Here is an 18,955-nt window from a genome sequence, read left to right as displayed (position 1 = left end):
GGTATCCGCTCAATTGCTTGGGCAATGTGGAACCTGATTAAAGGAACAGTAACACCAAAAAATGAAAGTGTTTTAAAGGAATGACAATATAATATACTGTTGCGCTGTACTGGTAAAACTGTTGTGTTTGCTTCAGAAACACAACTCTAGTTAAACAAGCTGCTGTGTAGTCACAGGGACAGCCATTCAAGCACAGGATATACAGTAGATAACATTGTATACTAAAGAGCTTATCTGTTGTGTATCCTGTGCCTTTTCTCCTTTTTCAGCTTTAAATGACTGCACCCATGGCTACACAGCAGCTTGTTTATATAACTACTAGTACTGTAGTAGTGTTTCTGAAGCAAACACATCAGTTGTACCAGTGCAGCACAATAGTACATTATATTTTCATTAGTTGACACTTTCATTTTTTGGTGTTACTGTTCCTTTAAAAGTCAGCAGAGCGACTGACCGCAGATGAAAGAGGGTAAGTCATCTTAGTCTATTTGGTTCTAGATTGGCAGACGGGGCAAATGAACAGGAGTGACTGCTACATAAACAAAAATGGAGAGTCTTGTATTTGGGAGACTAAACCGTATAGAGTAATATAGGGTTGCAGAATTTGAGACCTAACATGAAGAGAGGCTGATCTAAATAAAATGGAGTAATGGTGATAAGAAGAATATGTTTGGGTTTACCATAGATGAACAGAGGGCATTCACAACAAATATTACTGTCTGAGTTGGTTACTCCCTAAATAAAAATCAGTTTATGCTGTTAAGGCAACATATCCCTGTCATTGAATGTCTCTGTTAGAGGCGATAAGCAAATATCTAAGCCAAAACTATTTTGTATTAAGTCTGCAGGAAGGATCTTACCTTCTCAGTCATACTTCTGGAGACTCCTCAGTCTGCCTCTACAAAAGTATTTCAGAAAGCTGCCGTCGATCCTACAATCTGTATGATGCTCACGCCAGCCTTCCAAAAACCCCTTCCACACTGTGTGTTCCCTGGGTGGCCGTGAACTCTAATCTTCTTCTACCTTACCATATCCATCATGGGCGTCCTCCTTGCACATTCCCACCTACTACAGATGGGAAGAAGGTGAAGGCTCCGGTAAGTTTTCTGGGTGCTGAACTTGAGAGAAGTGCATTGTTTTTCTTCAACAACTACTATGATACAAACCCACAAATCAGTTTATTTTGGTATTATACTCCGAGCCAGCTAGGGAACAGTACAGCTGCCCACAGATGTGCACATTATTAGCCTATGTCTAATGGAACGATCATCTGTGCATCTCATAACCTGAAACCATTCAGATATTAAAGTTACGTCTGACAAATAGTAGTTACAGTCACCCATTGATAAAAAGATAAATAACGATATCGGTAGCTGACAAATCTTTTAACCTGTCCAATCAACTGAACGACTGATCGCCATGGTACAAAAAATGTCGAGACACTCCACACATATATATATATATATATATGCTAGATCAGTGCTGTCCAACTGACTGCTGTGACTGCTTACCTTGTGTATGCTTTTATTGTGAAACCTAAAATGTTTGAGGGATCATTCACAATTTATTTCACAAAATGTATTATTTTTATTGACTTTCTATTCTGCCACAAGACAAACCTCGTATGCCTCCGGTAATATTTAATATGCTGGCGCCTGCATATTAGGTAAAAATGTTTGTAAAATGTCTACTGACTGGAAAGTATTGGTCTTGCAGATAGTTTAGCTATGTTATCATCATAAATTTGTAACTAGATTTGTTTGTAAGTGTGTATACAGGAGGCCAGGGAATGTGCATTGATCAATCAATTATCCTTGGCCTGTACCCTCAGTCCTTTCAGTGTGGTTATACAGCCACTTTATTTTACAACCAAAAAAAAAGATCCTTTGTGAAAAATTACTTATTTATTGATACAACTTAATGTAACTTATTGATACAACTTATTGTATTGTATAAACAGAAACATAACTAGAGATACTACACCCCCATTGCTGCAAATGTGCAGTGTATTTTTTCTTTAGAAAGCAAAGCCTTATTAATATGAAGGTTTAGAGTAGGTTTCCTGCTGCATTATGGGAAGGGCTTAGAACTGGCATCACTGATTTGAACGTTTCACAAACGGGCAGCCTTGTGCTGTGATCCAACTTCTTTTAATCTAATGGGTGAATGGAGTGCTCGTCAAATCTTTTCTACTCACTGTGATCCAACAGTGACATGAAACTTCCATTCTGGACAAAAATGTTTCTGCCTCTGGCTGATCTCTCTCTAGTCTGGGAGGGGCTCGTGCATTTTGTGAATAATTGTTTCATGCATTACAGAGCTTTCATAGAGCAGAGAAACTGCTGTCAGTTTCCCTCATTTTTAGTCAAAAATGTCACTTACTCTTTTACTTCAGGGGCTGCATGAGAAATCTACATACTTTAGAATTAAAAGAAAACCCTGACAGTAGGTGTACACCAAGGAAATGATATATTTTTAAATAATACACATTCTGACAAATTCAAAATGCATAAATATATCTTTCTAATCAAATCAAAAGTTTTACTAAGTTTAGTCATTTTTATAAAAATATATCATTCTGACAAATTACCTAAAAATGTGCAGCTTATTATCTCCCACATCCAGGGTCACCATCAGAAATTATTGGGTCCCTTACAGAAACATTTTCTGGCCCCCCTGGTCCCCACGCACCCCAGATCCCACCCCCAAGCCCCATCCCAGATCCCGCCCACACCACATAGACACCAGCGCTAAAAACGGTAAACTCCCTCACACTCAAGTTATAAAAAGCCATTTGCTGGTGCCACCTTATAATGTAAAAAAAAAAATTAGTGGCCAGGGTCCCACATAAGTTTTAAAAACTATTTGCGCCAGGGCCCCCATAAAAGTTTAAAAAAAAAAACAAAAAACATTGGTGCTCAGGGCCCACTACAAATTTAAAAAAATCATTGGTGGCCAAGGGCCCCCCTATAAATAAAAAATAACTGTGCCAGGCATTTAAAATCATTTAAACGTATTATATCAGTATCTGGCTTTGACTTCCTACCAAACAGGAGAAAAATGGTCAGATTTGTAGTCAGAAGAGTAGGAGCCTAGTCGGAGACACCAGCTGATGTGAGAATCCTGGCTTTAGATGGGAGGTATAAGTGACACCTACCCAAAACAAACATGGCTCTGCTAAAAGCTTTATAGGAACTACATTAAAATAGCTAGAGGCTTTTGGGAAGATTTAGGATCTGATCCACTTCTAATTCTGTATTGTTTAGCTTTACAGCATGTTGGCCCACAACCTCATCCATATTGTACCGTGCAAATATTGTTTGCTGTGCAGTCAGCCTTGATAACATAGAAATCGGCACTGGCTCAAGCTTAGAAGCCATGAGACCTGGAATAGTAGGAAAGTGGAGTGAGACCTAAAAATCTGCTCATCTCTGACAAGGGCAGAATGAAAGACTCATTTTAAAACAACAGCTAATTGTTTTGGGTTAGTACTTGCCCAGTTTGTGGCTTGGGCAGCAGTTTTTTAGCCCTTGCAGCTCTGCTTTGTCTAGTTCACCAGAGCCTTAAAGGGCAAGTTTTCCCCAAAATAAACATTTTCCTAATAAAAGAACACACAATGGTAAGTAACTTTCCAATATAAATTTATTGAAAATGTTCAGTGCTTTTAAAGTTATTTTGTAAAATCAATAGCTACTGAAGGCAATGTTTGCTTAACTCCTGCTTGTTACTTTTTAAACAATGTTGCAAACGTCTTAGTTCCCCAGCAAAGACAGGTCTGTTAATCAGCCGCCTTGTCTTACATTGTATCAACAGTCTGAGCCACCAAGGCAGAGATTAAAGGGGACAGCAAGTTATTGCTTACATATACAAATAACTTAAAAACCATACATTTTAGAAACCAGAAAATTTGTAATGAATGTATATTGCAAAGCTGCTTACAATTATGTTTTCTTTTACTAGGCAAAACATTTTTTGGGGCGTTGATTTTCCCTTTAAAGAAGATTGAATGGCAAAGATTAGTAATAGATTTTCTAATCAGTAATGTGTCTAGAGCCCTACAGGCCTGTCACACTGCTAGCAACAGCTTTGTGGGAAGACAGACCTCCCAAATGTCGTTTCTCCTGTTGTCAGGATATTCTATTGCATTAGTGTACTGAGCAGTGTGCTCGGCAGCCATGATGACAAGAGGGCTGGCAATTTTTTGGCAAGGTCTATCATGCCACTTAGTTGTTGCTAGGTAGCAGGCTTCCCAGAAAACAAAGGGGATCATTTACAGCAGCTGGGGGAGAAGGACTCTTGGGATGTCACATGTAGCAGAGAAGTTTTTTGCCTTATCTCTGTGACTCTTGCACTGGGTGTGCCTGTTCAATTCATAATTAGTCCTTTGTTGTGTGTGTGTGTGGATTGTACACCTCTGTGCAGCCTGACTAGTCTTCAGGCATGCATCCGGGGCAATCTGGCATTAGCACAAAATAATTAACTTCTGTGTATTGTGATTGGTATATGCTTTTCAGTTACGCTGCAGTAATGCCCTTAACCAGCTGTCTGCTTAAAAATACACCATGGTTATGGTTGGGATTTGCACCTTGTACATTATTTCTTCAAAACAAGTATTATAAACTACTCCAAATACATTATTGGTGGAAAGCAAAAATAGCACTGAGAAGTGCTTTTTCCTTGGTGTTTTAACCTTGTACTGACTGGTCCTGCGCAGGCGAGGCTCAGAAAGATCTGCAGCAGTTTGGGCTTAGGAAGCAGACACCTGCCTTTTAATTCTGGTAGCCCACTTGTCTCTAGACACGGAGCTGAGAGTAGGTGTTAGTGGCCCCGGGGGAATCATCATCATCTCATGGGGCCGGGCCCATATTGTCCTTGCATCCCGAACCCCTCCATAGTCTTGGAAGACATGCTGGGCTTCCAGAATCTTAGGGAAGTTGCCGACAGGGAGATTAGTCGCCCCCAATTATTTATGTGCAAATGTGGGCAACATCTATTAAGAATGCATCTCCATTGGAAATAACCCAAATCACTGGTGGTAAAACCAACATATCGCAAAGTTTATAATCGCTGCAACTGTCAACTTCAACAAAGACAACGCACTTATTTACCGTGTGGAATGTCTTTGTCCTAGAAAGTGTTTTTATTAACATGCCACATTGTTTTCCGGATAAAAATTTCCATTTTGATGTCTCAGCATGCCACATTTTATAATCCTGGCATTAATATTTCTGGTGACTTCTCTTTGTACCTAAAAACATGTTGAATGATATTGAGCTGACAATCAAGAGTAGTTATAGTATCTTTATCTGTGTCTATGGAAATCTCCACAGAACTAGACATATTTGGCATTGTCCTGCTCAGGAGATATAGGGAAAATCAATGATGGTGTTTTCCTGAATCTAAAAAGATATGTTTGATATTTCTCTGTATTAGAAGAATATTACATTTTATTGTGAGCTAATGTGACACAGCATTTGCAGAGCTGCTGCCTTCTTCTCCATCTCATGCATTGAGAGAAAGTCCATGGACTGAATGAAGAGTTGTTGGGTAACTCCTCATCAGCATTCCCACCCCTCCTTCCCTGGCAGCCTCTTGGCAGAAAGCTTTTACAACAAGTATTTGGGGGAGGCTGGAGGTGGGAAGGTTTTCATGCGGGAGATGCAAGTCTCTTCTTGCTCACAGGGCCTGTTGCCGAGCCATCTTGTACTCTCCAGCCTTTTCATGGGAACCTGCAGTACAAATGCCTTTCAGAGTTGACGTTGTTAATACGATTACAGGATTTACATCTAATTTCTCCAGTAGGTGGAGATTTTATTGTATGTCAGTATCATATTATTTTCAATCATTAACCATTTATGCTTTACTACTTCCTCTGTTCTCTTGTATAATTCAAGTAGTGATCTGCTTAGTATACTTCCAGGGGCTACTGCCAATGTTTATATTTCCATACACACAGTGCTATGTCTCCAGTGGGGCTTTATATGCTGTATGTACTATAACCCTCCTCAGTATCTGCACAGTTGTACTCTGTGAGTTTCCTTATATACATCTCCCGGCATTACACTGCCACATGGATTTCCTCAAGTATAGACTAGAGCAGGGGTCCCCATACTTTTTTACCCGTGAGCCACATTCAAAAATAAAGAGTTTCGGAGCAACACAGGCATGCAAAGACTTCCTGGGTTGCCACATAAGGGCTGTAATTGGCTATTTGGTGGCCCATATGTGGACTGGAGACCTACAGGAGACTCTGCTTGGCAGTACATCTGTTTTGTATGCAACAAAAACTCGCCTGGAATTCAAAAATAAGCCCCTGCTTTGAGGCCACTGGGAGCAACATCTAAGGGGTTGGTGAGCAACATGTTACTCACAAGCTACTGGTTGGGGATCACTGGACTAGTGTTCATACATCACAACTGTATTGAACGTAACTCACTGTGCAAGAATCAGCTGCAGTGATATTGTGGAGTGTGTGGCCCCAGGATCCAGTAGCAAATCAGATTTATTATTTCTGTAATCGTTGTTTCCAGTTATCATTTAGTTGGTCATTTTTTATGGGACGGCATATTGTAACATTCCCGGTTTTATGTGGGAACATTTTTGGCAAAAAGCATTTCACTGTTTTGTTCACTTGCCATCACTACAGTACAGACAGTCCTTCTCCTTAATGTTTCTAAATCAGTCTTGGAATATGTTTATTTACTGTAGACTGGACGCTGATAATGTTATACCTGTTATGTAATACAGATCATTTTGCCTTGGAATTAGATACATAAAAAGCAACTTCATGTGATAGCAAAGTGCTGGGTGCCTGGCGAGTCAACTTGGGTATTTCAGTGATCATAAAGGAACAGTAAAACCAAAAAATAAGTGTTTCAAAGTAATGAAAATATCATGTACTGTTGCCCTGCACTGGTTAAACTGATGTGTTTGCTTCAGAAACACTACTATAGTTCATATAAACAAGCTGCTGTGTAGCAATAGCAGAAATTGAAAAAAGCAGGGCAACACTGCATTATATTTGTATTACTTTAAAACACTTTCATTTTTTGATGTTACTGTTCCGTTAACTTGAAAAGTGACTAATTTCCTTAGCTCTATTTAGTGTATCTGCTACTTTTATTTTTTATCTGTACTCTCCAGCCAACAGGTTTAAAAAACAGTTTTAAGTATTTTGTTGTCTCTAGAACATTTGCTATATATGTTGGATGCCTATTTATATGGCACTACTTGTGAAAACTTTGCAATAAAATACAGAATAGTTGTTACATTATATATATATATATATATATATATATATATATATATATATATATATATATATCTATATATATATATATATCTATATATATATATCTCTCTATCTATCGTGGGACATTCTGTGTCCCCAGTGTCGGCCACATTCTTTTCCCTCCTTTACCCATTATAATGCTCATACTTGCTTCTCTAAAGCACTTGGTCAGCTCTGCTGCACTACAGAATATGGTGTGTTCAGGTGTGTGTATGACAGGGACATTAGACTGTAAGCTTCACTGGTGCAAGGAATGGTGTGAATGCTGAACAATATTTGTAAAGCAAGGTGTAATATGTTGGTGATTTGTAAATAATGCTGCTTCTTTATAATGTTTCCATATGTTTGCACAAACTCAAACCTGTTAAAAATTGTTATGGTTTGTTTGTAGGTGAATAAACAGAAAGAATGCCAAAGTAATAAAGAGACCCTTGCAAAGCCAGCAACAGACAGTGAGGCTTCTGAACCTCCAAACAAGACAAGGAAGAAGAGGAATAAAGGAAAGAGACCGGCCAGGATATCAAAGTTGAGAGCAAAACAAAGAATTTGGAGTGCAAAAGCAGCTAAATAGACTGGTGGGCATAAATCTAATGTAAAGTGATATGAGAGACACACTGGAGCCTCACCTGCTATCTGTAGGGCCTTGATGTGCATGTTTGAGTGGGTGGGATTCCATTAAACTGGAGTCAATGAGATTTGGCCTTCCTTTAATTCCTGTTTCTGGATAACTGATCCCATACCTGTACTTAAATAAATACAATGTCCTGTGGCCCCCACTGGTAAACATTGTGTGTTTGCTTCAGAAATTCTACTCAAATCAGCTGCTGTATACAAATGGGGGAGCAGCCATTCAAGGTAAAAAATATTTTCACTTTTTGACATTACAGATCTTTTAAATGTGTGCTGTACAGCCCAATCTCAAGTCAAATAACTGCCCCATTTGTATACGTGCAGTGTAACAGTACATTATTTACCTTTTTTATATATACCCTTTGGTGTTACTGGCCCTTTAACAATTGAATTGGGGGGTGTTCACCTCTTGTTGCAGTGATTGTTGATTTAGCACAGAGACTTTTAGCCTGTGTGTTTTGTATCCACATACCTCTAAAATTTGCTTTACAACAGGGAGTTTTGTTTCTACATTAACTTTGTCATTAACATCAGGCCCATTACTCTTGAGTTCTTAAGTGGTAGAACTGATAAAGTCCCCCCCCCCCCAAGAAAACAAGAAAAAGTTGAAGAATACCTGATATAGTCAGTATGTGGATGTTTAAGGGTTTTAACTAAAATACTCATACACGTATGATGCTCTGATTTAGAGATTTAACTCTATTCTTGTTTTTTAATGTGTGAAATTGAGCACCATTTAAATGAAATAGCAGCCCCATTGGTTTGCAGTGTTCTGCATATAAACTCAATTTTGAGATCTCTACTTCAGGAAGTGGCACTTCAGATATGTAGCCTCAGATACATACGTATATATATATATATATATATATATATATATATATATATATATATATATATATATATATATATATATATATATATATATATATATATATATATATAAATGTATTTATTTTCTATCTATGTATAAAGTGTAATGATGCAATACAGCTGGGGATCATGTCGTTTCTCTGTCTAATGAAGTGTGACTGATTGAAGGCCAGTGAAGATCTTGCTGTTACTGTGTGTCCATGAGAGTATGTAGGCCACCTCAAAGTATAGTTTGTACAGACCCATAACAATCCTTCAATGCCTCTTCTCAGCGAGTGGATGGATTGCAATGGTAATTTTGCTCATAACCATGTGATGAGTGTTCAGATATGGTCAGTTTTACTAAAACCCAGATTGTATAGCAAAATTATCAGTGGTGCCCCATCAGGTTCTTTGGATGCATTGCTGCCACCACAAATGATCTTTTATGCTTTACAACAGAGTGATGTGCACTGATTAAGGACAGGGAAACAGAAGCATAACTGAAGGTTACTGGGCCCCACAGCAAAACGATTTTAGGGCTATCTTAACATTTGATACACAGTGTGAATATATGTTTATCCCACTGGGACCTATACATCCTGGTCCAGCAGCAGTTGCAGGGGACGTTTACTCTACAGTTCTGCTCCTACAGGGAAACCTCTGCTGCTTCTGAAGTGCAGATCTGGCTTGTGTCACGTAAGGAAAGGACAGTAGAGGGACAGGCACAGACAATAGAATAGTGTGGAATTGTTTTATAAACGATAATATACTTGCTGTCTGTAATTGTAGACTTTTGGTTTGCCAGCCACTCTGTCAGTGACAATGTGTTGAGTTCACACTGGCTGCGGCCTTGAGAAAGTTAATGCATTCCCAGATCCCTGTGCCATAAAACGAAGTTTTGCAGAGAGTATGTTTTCAGATCAAATTCCATGGATGTCATGGGCCAACCCCTTTATATCCCCATGACTCACTGGCAAGTTATTTGTGCTGAATTGCTCCCAGAAAAACATGCTTTCTAATCTCACCACAATGAGCTGGATGTGTGTGTGTGTTAAGCTGGAAATAAGGAATGAGAAGGTTATGACTGGGACCATTGATCCTTGCCCTGCAATAAACACACTACAGGTTAGAAAGAAAGAATCAGACAAGAGAGAGGATAGCTACCCCCACACAACTGTATGACTCTCTACTGAGTAGGGATCCATTAAGTACATTAAATCTATTCTCCAGTATTTCTACCAGGCACAGGCCTTTCTGCTAGGACTATCACTTTTTATTTGAATCACTTCCCAAAGCTGATTGTCTTAGTGAATCTTCCGAATAACAAAATGAACATTAAAGGGGTTGTTCACCATACAACACTTTTTCCAGTTTAGTTTGTTTTCAGATATACCAGAAATAAAGACTTATTTCAATCACTTTCCATTTTTTACAGTTTTTCCAAAATTTAAGTTTAAAGTTGAATTTTCCTGTCTCTGGTGTTTGAGTCTGGCAGCTCAGTAATTCAGGGGCAGACTCTGAACTGTTACAATTTTGCAACATTTAGTTGATACATTTCTCAGCAGCATCTCTGGAGTATTAGCAACTATTGTATCAATTCTAACAGCTGCCTGTAATGAAACCCAGAGATTCTGCTCAGCAGGGACAAAGATAAGAAATGTATCAACTAAGGTCAAGGCCAGACGTGGTGTTTTTGCAGCCAGGCGTAAATACGCCACTGAAACCACATGTGACCCTCAACATTCGTTTTTCAGCACGTAGGATTCTTTTCCCAACATGCACTTCTCATTGTTCTCATTGAGAATTTGGACGACATATTTAAAATACGCTGAGTATTTAGTGTGGTTTTAAACGTGCAGATCCCATAGTCTACTGATTTGGTAGTTTATTGACGTATTTGCGTTTCTGCTAAAAAAAAAGTGAGTTTTGCGCAGACATACAAGATGTTAATGCAAGAGATGTAAAAGGGCAAGATTTATCCAGTGAGAGAAAAGGGAAATATTTCCATAAATGAAGAAAATTAATAGCACAATACCAGAAGAATCTTAGTAAATGTGGTAACATTCAAATTGCAGGAAAAGGCCAACATTCCCAACTTTTACACTAGTATACAGGCCGCCATCAGGGGGTACAGCAGCTACTATAGTCAGGGGCTCCAAGGTGCAGTGTGCAAAAGGATATATGGTTTGACATAATTGGGGGCATTTTACTTATCAGGACTAACCACCCAGGGGTACAGGTAACCAATAGGCTAATAATTGCCCCCTCCGCTGCTAACTTTGGGGTCCCATGATTACTGATGGCAGCCCTGCTAGTGTATAAAAGATTACAAATCCAGAGTATGAAATGTAGCTCCGCAGTAGAGCTTTAGCAACACTCTTTTCACAGGTAGGTACTGGTATTTCTCAAGGAACAAATAGCACAAATTGCAGCTGCAGTAAACGATATTTGGCCTTTCTGTATCTAATCATCTGATTGCCTGTAACTAGTGATGAAGATTCTTCTCTTTTCTCTAGCACAGCCTGAGCATACTTACATCTGAGGAGGAGAAATTGGTTCTTACACTCATATACAGTGGTGTGAAAAACTGTTTGCCCCCTTCCTGATTTCTTATTCTTTTGCATGTTTGTCACACTTAAATGTTTCTGCTCATCAAAAAACGTTAACTATTAGTCAAAGACAACATAATTGAACACAAAATGCAGTTTTTAAATGAAGGTTTACGTTATTAAGGGAGAAAAAAAACTCCAAATCTACATGGGCCTGTGTGAAAAAGTGATTGCCCCCCTTGTTAAAAAATAACTTAACTGTGGTCTATCGCACATCGAGTTCAATTTCAAAGGTTATAAAGCCATTTCTAAAGCTTTGGGACTCCAGCGAACCACAGTGAGAGCCATTATCCACAAATGGCAAAAACATGGAACAGTGGTGAACCTTCCCAGGAGTGGCCGGCCGACCAAAATTACCCCAAGAGCGCAGAGACAACTCATCCGAGAGGCCACAAAAGACCCCAGGACAACATCTAAAGAACTGCAGGCCTCACTTGCCTCAATTAAGGTCAGTGTTCACGACTCCAACATAAGAAAGAGACTGGGCAAAAACGGCCTGCATGGCAGATTTCCAAGGCGCAAACCACTTTTAAGCAAAAAGAACATTAAGGCTCGTCTCAATTTTGCTAAAAACATCTCAATGATTGCCAAGACTTTTGGGAAAATACCTTGTGGACTGACGAGACAAAAGTTGAACTTTTTGGAAGGTGCGCGTCCCGTTACATCTGGCGTAAAAGTAACACAGCATTTCAGAAAAAGAACATCATACCAACAGTAAAATATGGTGGTGGTAGTGTGATGGTCTGGGGTTGTTTTGCTGCTTCAGGACCTGGAAGACTTGCTGTGATAGATGGAACCATGAATTCTACTGTCTACCAAAAAATCCTGAAGGAGAATGTCCGGCCATCTGTTCGTCAACTCAAGCTGAAGCGATCTTGGGTGCTGCAGCAGGACAATGACCCAAAACACACCAGCAAATCCACCTCTGAATGGCTAAAGAAAAACAAAATGAAGACTTTGGAGTGGCCTAGTCAAAGTCCTGACCTGAATCCTATTGAGATGTTGTGGCATGACCTTAAAAAGGCGGTTCATGCTTTTAAAACCCTCAAATAAAGCTGAATTACAACAATTCTGCAAAGATGAGTGGGCCAAAATTCCTCCAGAGCGCTGTAAAAGACTCGTTGCAAGTTATCGCAAACGCTTGATTGCAGTTATTGCTGCTAAGGGTGGCCCAACCAGTTATTAGGTTCAGGGGACAATTACTTTTTCACACAGGTTTGGATTTCTTTTCTCCCTAAATAATAAAAACCCTCATTAAAAAACTGCATTTTGTGTTTACTTGTGTTATCTTTGACTAATAGTTAAATGTGTTTGATGATCAGAAACATTTTGTGTGACAAACATGCAAAAGAATAAGAAATCAGGAAGGGGGCAAATAGTTTTTCACACCACTGTATTATTTAGTGGAAATATGCAGAACCATAGTATCAGAAAGAAACACCATGATTCAGCCTCAGATTTTCCAGAAGCAGGAACTTGCTGGGGGTACAAAACAGGGCTGGAATACTCTGCACCTAGTGAAATCCCTGTACATTCTCCTGTTTGGGGTGTGTAGGTAGCCGGGAAGCTTCCCAGGAATGTAGGGAGGTCCTGAATTCCTAAGCACTTGGGCCAGGAGGGAGGGGGAGGTTAAATGGCCAAGCTGATATAAGTAAATAATAGTATCTGAGTGAAGGCGGCGGTGGCATTGTTTTGGGAATAAGAAGTACTTTTGCAAGATACAACATGCTGTGAATGTGCTGTTTCACTGCTTTTTCACTAAAGCCTTTATTTTTTTCATCTTTAATGAGAATACTAAGAGGATGATTTTCAAAAGACTGATAAATTTAATAATTATTCCACTTAAGCTGGCCATGCATTATTAGACCTGCTCATTTCAACCGGCGGATCTCTCACATACTGTATATGCCCAACTTGATGTTATTAATTCTGGGCTTAACTGACCTTTGGCCCTTGGACCATTTTCGATTGAGGGCATTAACACTCATTAACAGATAGTTTCCTTGATCTGACTGGAAATTCAAACCAATTGACATCTGGTGAATTTATGCCCAGATATCAGCCAGGTAGCCCACCAGAGGGCCACATACATGAGTTGGCCATACACCCAATATGCCCACATTGATTTGACTGATCGGATCAGAATGGAGGCAATATGGGAGGTTGGATCACAGGACTGTATCAACAAACGGATGCGGCCGCAATCCAACAGGATTTTTTTTTTACCCTGCCCAATCAAGAGCTGGCCGACTTTCAGCCAGATATCGATCGGGAAACCCGTCGGGTAGTCTCGCACACGGGCCAATAAGCTGCCGACAAGGTTTGTCTGCAGCTTTTATCAACCCATGTATGGGGGCCTTAAGAGTCAAATCAGTGCAATTTGTCTGCAAAATATCTGACCTTTTTGTTCTGCTATTATTTAAAACAAAAGTGGGTTTATTTATATACAGTATGAGATCATGAGCAAGTATTAGGCACAGGGCTCCCAATGCACCTTGCAGTGGCAGACACTCCCAAATAGACGCCCCTTACATGTCTGCCACAAGTTGTGCCTGTCAATCAATCCATAATGTGGTGCAAAAAGCTGCACTGAGCGCTGCCGTCTGGCCGTGTATCAAGAAGCCCTTTCGACATCAGTGCTATGGCAGTTTGATTTCTATAAGTGGCTGTACTTCTATAGGATGTGTGGCTCAGAAGTATGTTTTATATTCGCTTGTAACAAGTGTCTGTGATCTTTGCCCAGAAATTCTAATCTGTGCCTGCAGGAAATGCAGAAGTTTTTCTGTGGGTGGTGAAAGGAGCCTTAGCTGGGGGTGGGGTGGTGGTTACAATAGAGAAAGAATTTATACTGGAGAAAGGTCAGCAAGGGAGGCAATATCTGTAGGGCAGAGATTGGATCAGATCCTCAGCCAAGGAAATATTCCAGGCCAATATGAGCTTATAAGTAGGATGAGGCAAGGGTGTATTCATTCATTACTGACCTAAAATCCTAAAGTGAACTTTTCTGCATTCCTATAGCCTCTCCATTGCTGTACAGATTTGCTAAAAAGCAACGTGGTTTATTTCCCAAAAACATAACGGATAACAGGATAGTGATGTTCAGGCCAGCCTCCAAACTACAGAACCCACTGGTCAGGCAGGTAAAGGCCGCTACCACAAAGAATCTTTGGCTTCTGTTCCCTGAAATTATAGACTCGGGCCTGCCTCACCCCGGCCCTTGACATCACTGCAGGGTGGGCGCAGGTCTACAAATAGAGGGGACGGAGCAGGTCAAGTCATCACTACAACAGGACTATTTGCACTCTACCTGCATAAATGTAGCCAAACAATGGTTTAAGCCAGGTAATAGTAGTGATGCAATAGTTGGCATCATTGTCCCAATAAAAAAAGCTCTTTTCACCTTTGATAAATATACCCCAACATCATCTTCATTTCAAGATAGGAAATATCCAATCATATGGTGAAAAAAAGCTGCAATAATACCACCCATATATCTATTCACAAATAATGAAAGGGATCTGTGTCCAAAAACGATTGCAAATTATGCATACAAATGTGTACAATGAATCTGCAATTGTAGGCAACTTTTCAATACAGATTAAACATTTCAGTGATTTCATGGTTACAATTTTAAGTCCCCTGATTTTAAGTTTTCCCCGCATTTTACATTTTTTATTTGTGGTCCCATTATAATGCATTTCCCTGATTTTAAGAAATGTTTTCCCAGGTTTTACATAAAAATTTGATCCTGATGTTCCCAAAAACTGCTTTTTTTCCTCTATGAATGTTATTATTTGTAAAATAAAGAGGTTTAAACTACTAAACAGATGTATGCTTTGCCATGGTTCTGCCTGCAAATGGTCAATTCCAATTAGTCTGCCCCTTAGGGCAGGACTTTGCGGTCGATTTCGCAGCGATCTGGCGCGCTGCGCAAAATCGCAGGCGTCACATCGGATGCGACGGAAACAAGGTTAGTAATGGCAGTGTCGATCGTGTCACATTGTTGATGCGACACGACTGTCGGATGCAGACGCAGTAATTGAATTACCTTGTTTCCGTCGCATCCGATGTGTCGCCTGCGATTTTGCGCAGCGCGTCAGATCGCTACGAAATCGGCCCTGAAGTCCTGCCCTTATACAGTCCTGCACCAATCACTTATTGCTTTAGGTTGTGTATGTGACTGAGCGAGTGAGTCTTGCACATGCCCCCCTAGTGTAATAGGGGGTTCTACTGTGTTTGTAAATGTAATTTCAGCTGAAAGAAGTATTGGTTTATCCCTATCTGGTCTCTCGTTCTCATTGTGAAGCAATGTGATAGAAGTCAGTTCTCCTCCAGGTCTGTTAATCAGCTGACTACTGCGACATGGTTTCAGGAGTCGGCAGCAATAGTGCAGAGAATATACACAGCCAGACAGATACTGCCTTCAATAAAAATTACATTTACAAGTTACTTTAGAATCACTGAAAAGGTATAATTAATGTATTTTTGTAAAGTTGCTTGGAAGTGTTTTGGCCAAATGAAAACAAATAAGAGTGACAGGTGACATATACTGACTATCCATGAACTTGGCCTGTGTGCTGCCGGATACATTCCACATGAAGGATATTGGAATCTGTTTTACTTGACAAGGGCAGGGGCCCTTAGATTGCTGAATAAACTGTATGCCATTAAAACACCATTATACAAACAGTTTACAGATGGCATCGGGCCCTGCAGATAACTGTCTGAAAAGTAAACAATGTGCAGCTCTGGTTAATCTTGATATAAAAGTGTGAGTCACCATGTGAGCCAGCTGCAGATTGCTACTTACATGCAGTCCAACGTGCAGGGCAGAGTATTGCTGAATAACTAGAATACATGGCTGCCAAACATGCAAGCTTAGAGTGTAACAACAGGGGCAACAGCTCACTCAACAGAATTACTTCAGCGCACTGCCCAGTTTTTTAATGCAGTGGTGCTTCTTTCCTCTTAGACTTCACTGCAAGTCTTCAGCATACATATAACTAGAAAAGTGAGGAGATCAATCCAGGGCAGAAGATCTGCAACAATGTAGTTTATTAGTAGCTACAAAACACACAACATGTTTCGGGCCTCAAACGCCCTTTATACTTGATAAACGGCTTTTGAGGCCCGAAACATGTTGTGTGTTTTGTAGCTGCTAATAAACTACATTGTTGCAGATCTTCTGCCCTGGATTGATCTCCTCACTTTTCTAGTTATATGTAAACAGGGGCAACAGCTATCGGGGCCCCAAGAGGGTCAACTGGCCTCCTCACTGCAAATTCAATAAAGGTTTAAGTACTAAAAAGTTTATTTTTCACCCCTCAGTGTTGTAGTACTTACTTACCATCATAAATTACCTTCTAGTTCTTTATAAAAAAAAAAAGGGGGGAAATCCCTCAGGGACTCTTTTCCAGACTGGATATGGCTGCTGCAAACAGAGTTTTAGAAAACAGAGCACCTATTCTTTCATGTACTTTTTAAAGAATCTTTCACACCTAGGGGCATAGTTACTGGTGTGAATTTTCTTCTCATCCTATCTCTGCCAAAGTTTGGCTCAATTTATCAGGCTTATTTTCACAATACATTTTTTTTTTTAATTTTTACTCCCATTTCTATTCCTTGCAAATATTGTCATAATTGGTAATAACAGACTTATGATCTTAAAGCTTTATCACCCTTCTGGTATGGGCCACATAGGTGAATAAGCAGGGTTTACTTTAGGCAGTAACTAACCCCCTGGAACTATTACAGATGTGGAGACCTTTATTCCTACAATAGTAGGACTGAGGCAACACAATGCTAGGAATAATTCCACTTACCAAAACTGTCTTTTCCTGGTTTTACCTTAATTTGTTTGTCTTTTGTGACACAATGTTACCCTTGCCTGTAAGGAAATGTTCATTAATCCCACACCTTTGAGGGCAGGTATATTTTTCTGTCTGGTTTTAAATGGGTTGTTCACCTTCCAACGCTTCAGTTGTTTTCAGATAGTTTACCAGAAATAAAGACTTTTTTCAATTACATTCTATTTGGAAAGAAAATAGAAAGTAATTGGAAAAAAGTCGTTATTTCTGGTGATCTATCTGAAAACAACTAGTTGTTTGAAGGTGAACCACCTCTAATATTTGTGTCAGCTGAATGTCTGGCCATAGACAGGGTTATTTACAGATGAGGGGAGTGGCAAGGCTTATACCAGTGATCCCCAACCAGTATCTCGTGAGTTACATGTTGCTCTCCAACCCCTTGGATGTTGCTCTCAGTGGCCTTGGAGGCAAGTTTTGGTTGTATAAAAATCAAGTGCACTGCCAAACAGAGTCCACTTTAGGCTTCCAGTCTACATAGGCAGGTCTGGACTGAGAATTAAAATAGACCCTGGCATTTCAGGTACACAGAGGCCCAATCAGCCCACATAGAGGCCCAAACAGCCCTCACCAGCCCACTAAATACTGACTTTCTATGGGACCTTATAGCAGCCCCTCTGGCATTTGCCAGAACCCACAGATTGCCAGTCCGGCCCTGTACATAGGGACTACCAAATAGCCAATCACAGCCCTTATTTGAACCACCAGGGAACCTTTTTCATGCTTGTGTTGCTCCCCAACTCTTTTTACAATTAAAGGTGGCTCATGGGTAAAAAAAGGTTGGGGACTCTGTCCCCTGGCTTATACCAAGCATAATGGGCTTTAGGTTTTCCACTTGTCTCTTGTGCTGCTGGTTCCCACCCAATGCTGCCTGCAGGTCTGGACTGAGAATTAAAATAGGACCTGGCATTTCAGGTACACAGAGGCCCAATCAGCCCACACAGAGGCCCAAACAACCCTCACCAGCCCACTAAATACTGACTTTCTATGGGACCTTATAGCAGCCCCTCTGGCATTTGCCAGAACCCATAGATTGCCAGTCTGGGCCTGGCTGCCTGTGTCTGTGTGTTGGAGAAAGTGACATGAAGGGTATTTGCCCGTCACCCCGTGTATTGGAGTTACACACGTATTTGCCAGTAGAATGAAAGTAGCCGGGCAGTGCCTAACAGACAGCAATGGGGTCACACGATGCAGCTCAAGCATTTCAGGTACAGAGAGGCCCAAACAGCCCCTCACTAGCCCAATAAATAGTGATTGTCTATGGAGACATTTGCCAGAACCCACAGATTACCAGTCCAGGCCTGGCAGCAGGGAGTAAAGTGCAGAGTGGAAAGTGATAGTGTGTCATTATATCATGTCATTTACTTGTGATACTGGCAATGAGTGACAGTCCATTCACCCAGCCTTTAATGGCGCATATTGATTACTGGCTCCCTCCCTGTCCTTATAAAGCGCTGCCGGTGTAAGTCTCCGGGGTGAGAGGTGAAATAAGGCACAGGACACCATTGTTTTCTGCCCATCATTACCTCGGGTGCGGTCTCCTAGCGGGTTTCCCTTCACGTTCATTGCTCCTCATCTCGCTGGAATGACTGATAGGCGTGGTCACGGGCTAAAAGGGGCGCGGCTTGGTCTCAAATCCGGGCTCAGACCTATCAGAGCGGGCGTGGCTAAAGTGTAGTGGGAGTTCAATGGAGGGGCGTGTTCAACGA

General features: G+C 40.5%; 1 protein-coding gene and 1 long non-coding RNA gene across 5 annotated transcripts in view; one reads left to right on the top strand and one right to left on the bottom strand.

The window, feature by feature from the left end:
• The window catches only part of ice2.L (interactor of little elongation complex ELL subunit 2 L homeolog), a 34,766-nt gene extending 26,691 nt beyond the window's left edge, over positions 1-8,075 (top strand). For 3 of the 4 annotated variants that reach the window (XM_018252929.2, XM_041586687.1, XM_041586688.1), the window contains 2 exons: positions 842-1,097; positions 7,683-8,075. In XM_018252929.2, the coding sequence (XP_018108418.1) occupies positions 842-1,097; positions 7,683-7,862 (436 nt within the window). In that variant the 3' untranslated portion in view covers positions 7,863-8,075. The remainder of the gene's footprint in view (positions 1-841; positions 1,098-7,682) is intronic. The other variant, XM_041586689.1, reaches the window with a different exon arrangement.
• On the bottom strand, positions 3,625-18,871 carry LOC121401542. Its single transcript, XR_005966337.1, has 2 exons — positions 18,773-18,871; positions 3,625-5,729 (listed from the first exon to the last, which is right to left on the bottom strand). It is a non-coding gene; the product is annotated as an uncharacterized LOC121401542 (long non-coding RNA).
• Between the last annotated feature and the right edge of the window lie 84 nt (positions 18,872-18,955).

Source organism: Xenopus laevis, chromosome 3L (genome assembly GCF_017654675.1).
Source record: "Xenopus laevis strain J_2021 chromosome 3L, Xenopus_laevis_v10.1, whole genome shotgun sequence".
Lineage (NCBI taxonomy): Eukaryota > Metazoa > Chordata > Amphibia > Anura > Pipidae > Xenopus > Xenopus laevis.
This window is presented reverse-complemented; position numbering and strand designations above follow the sequence as displayed.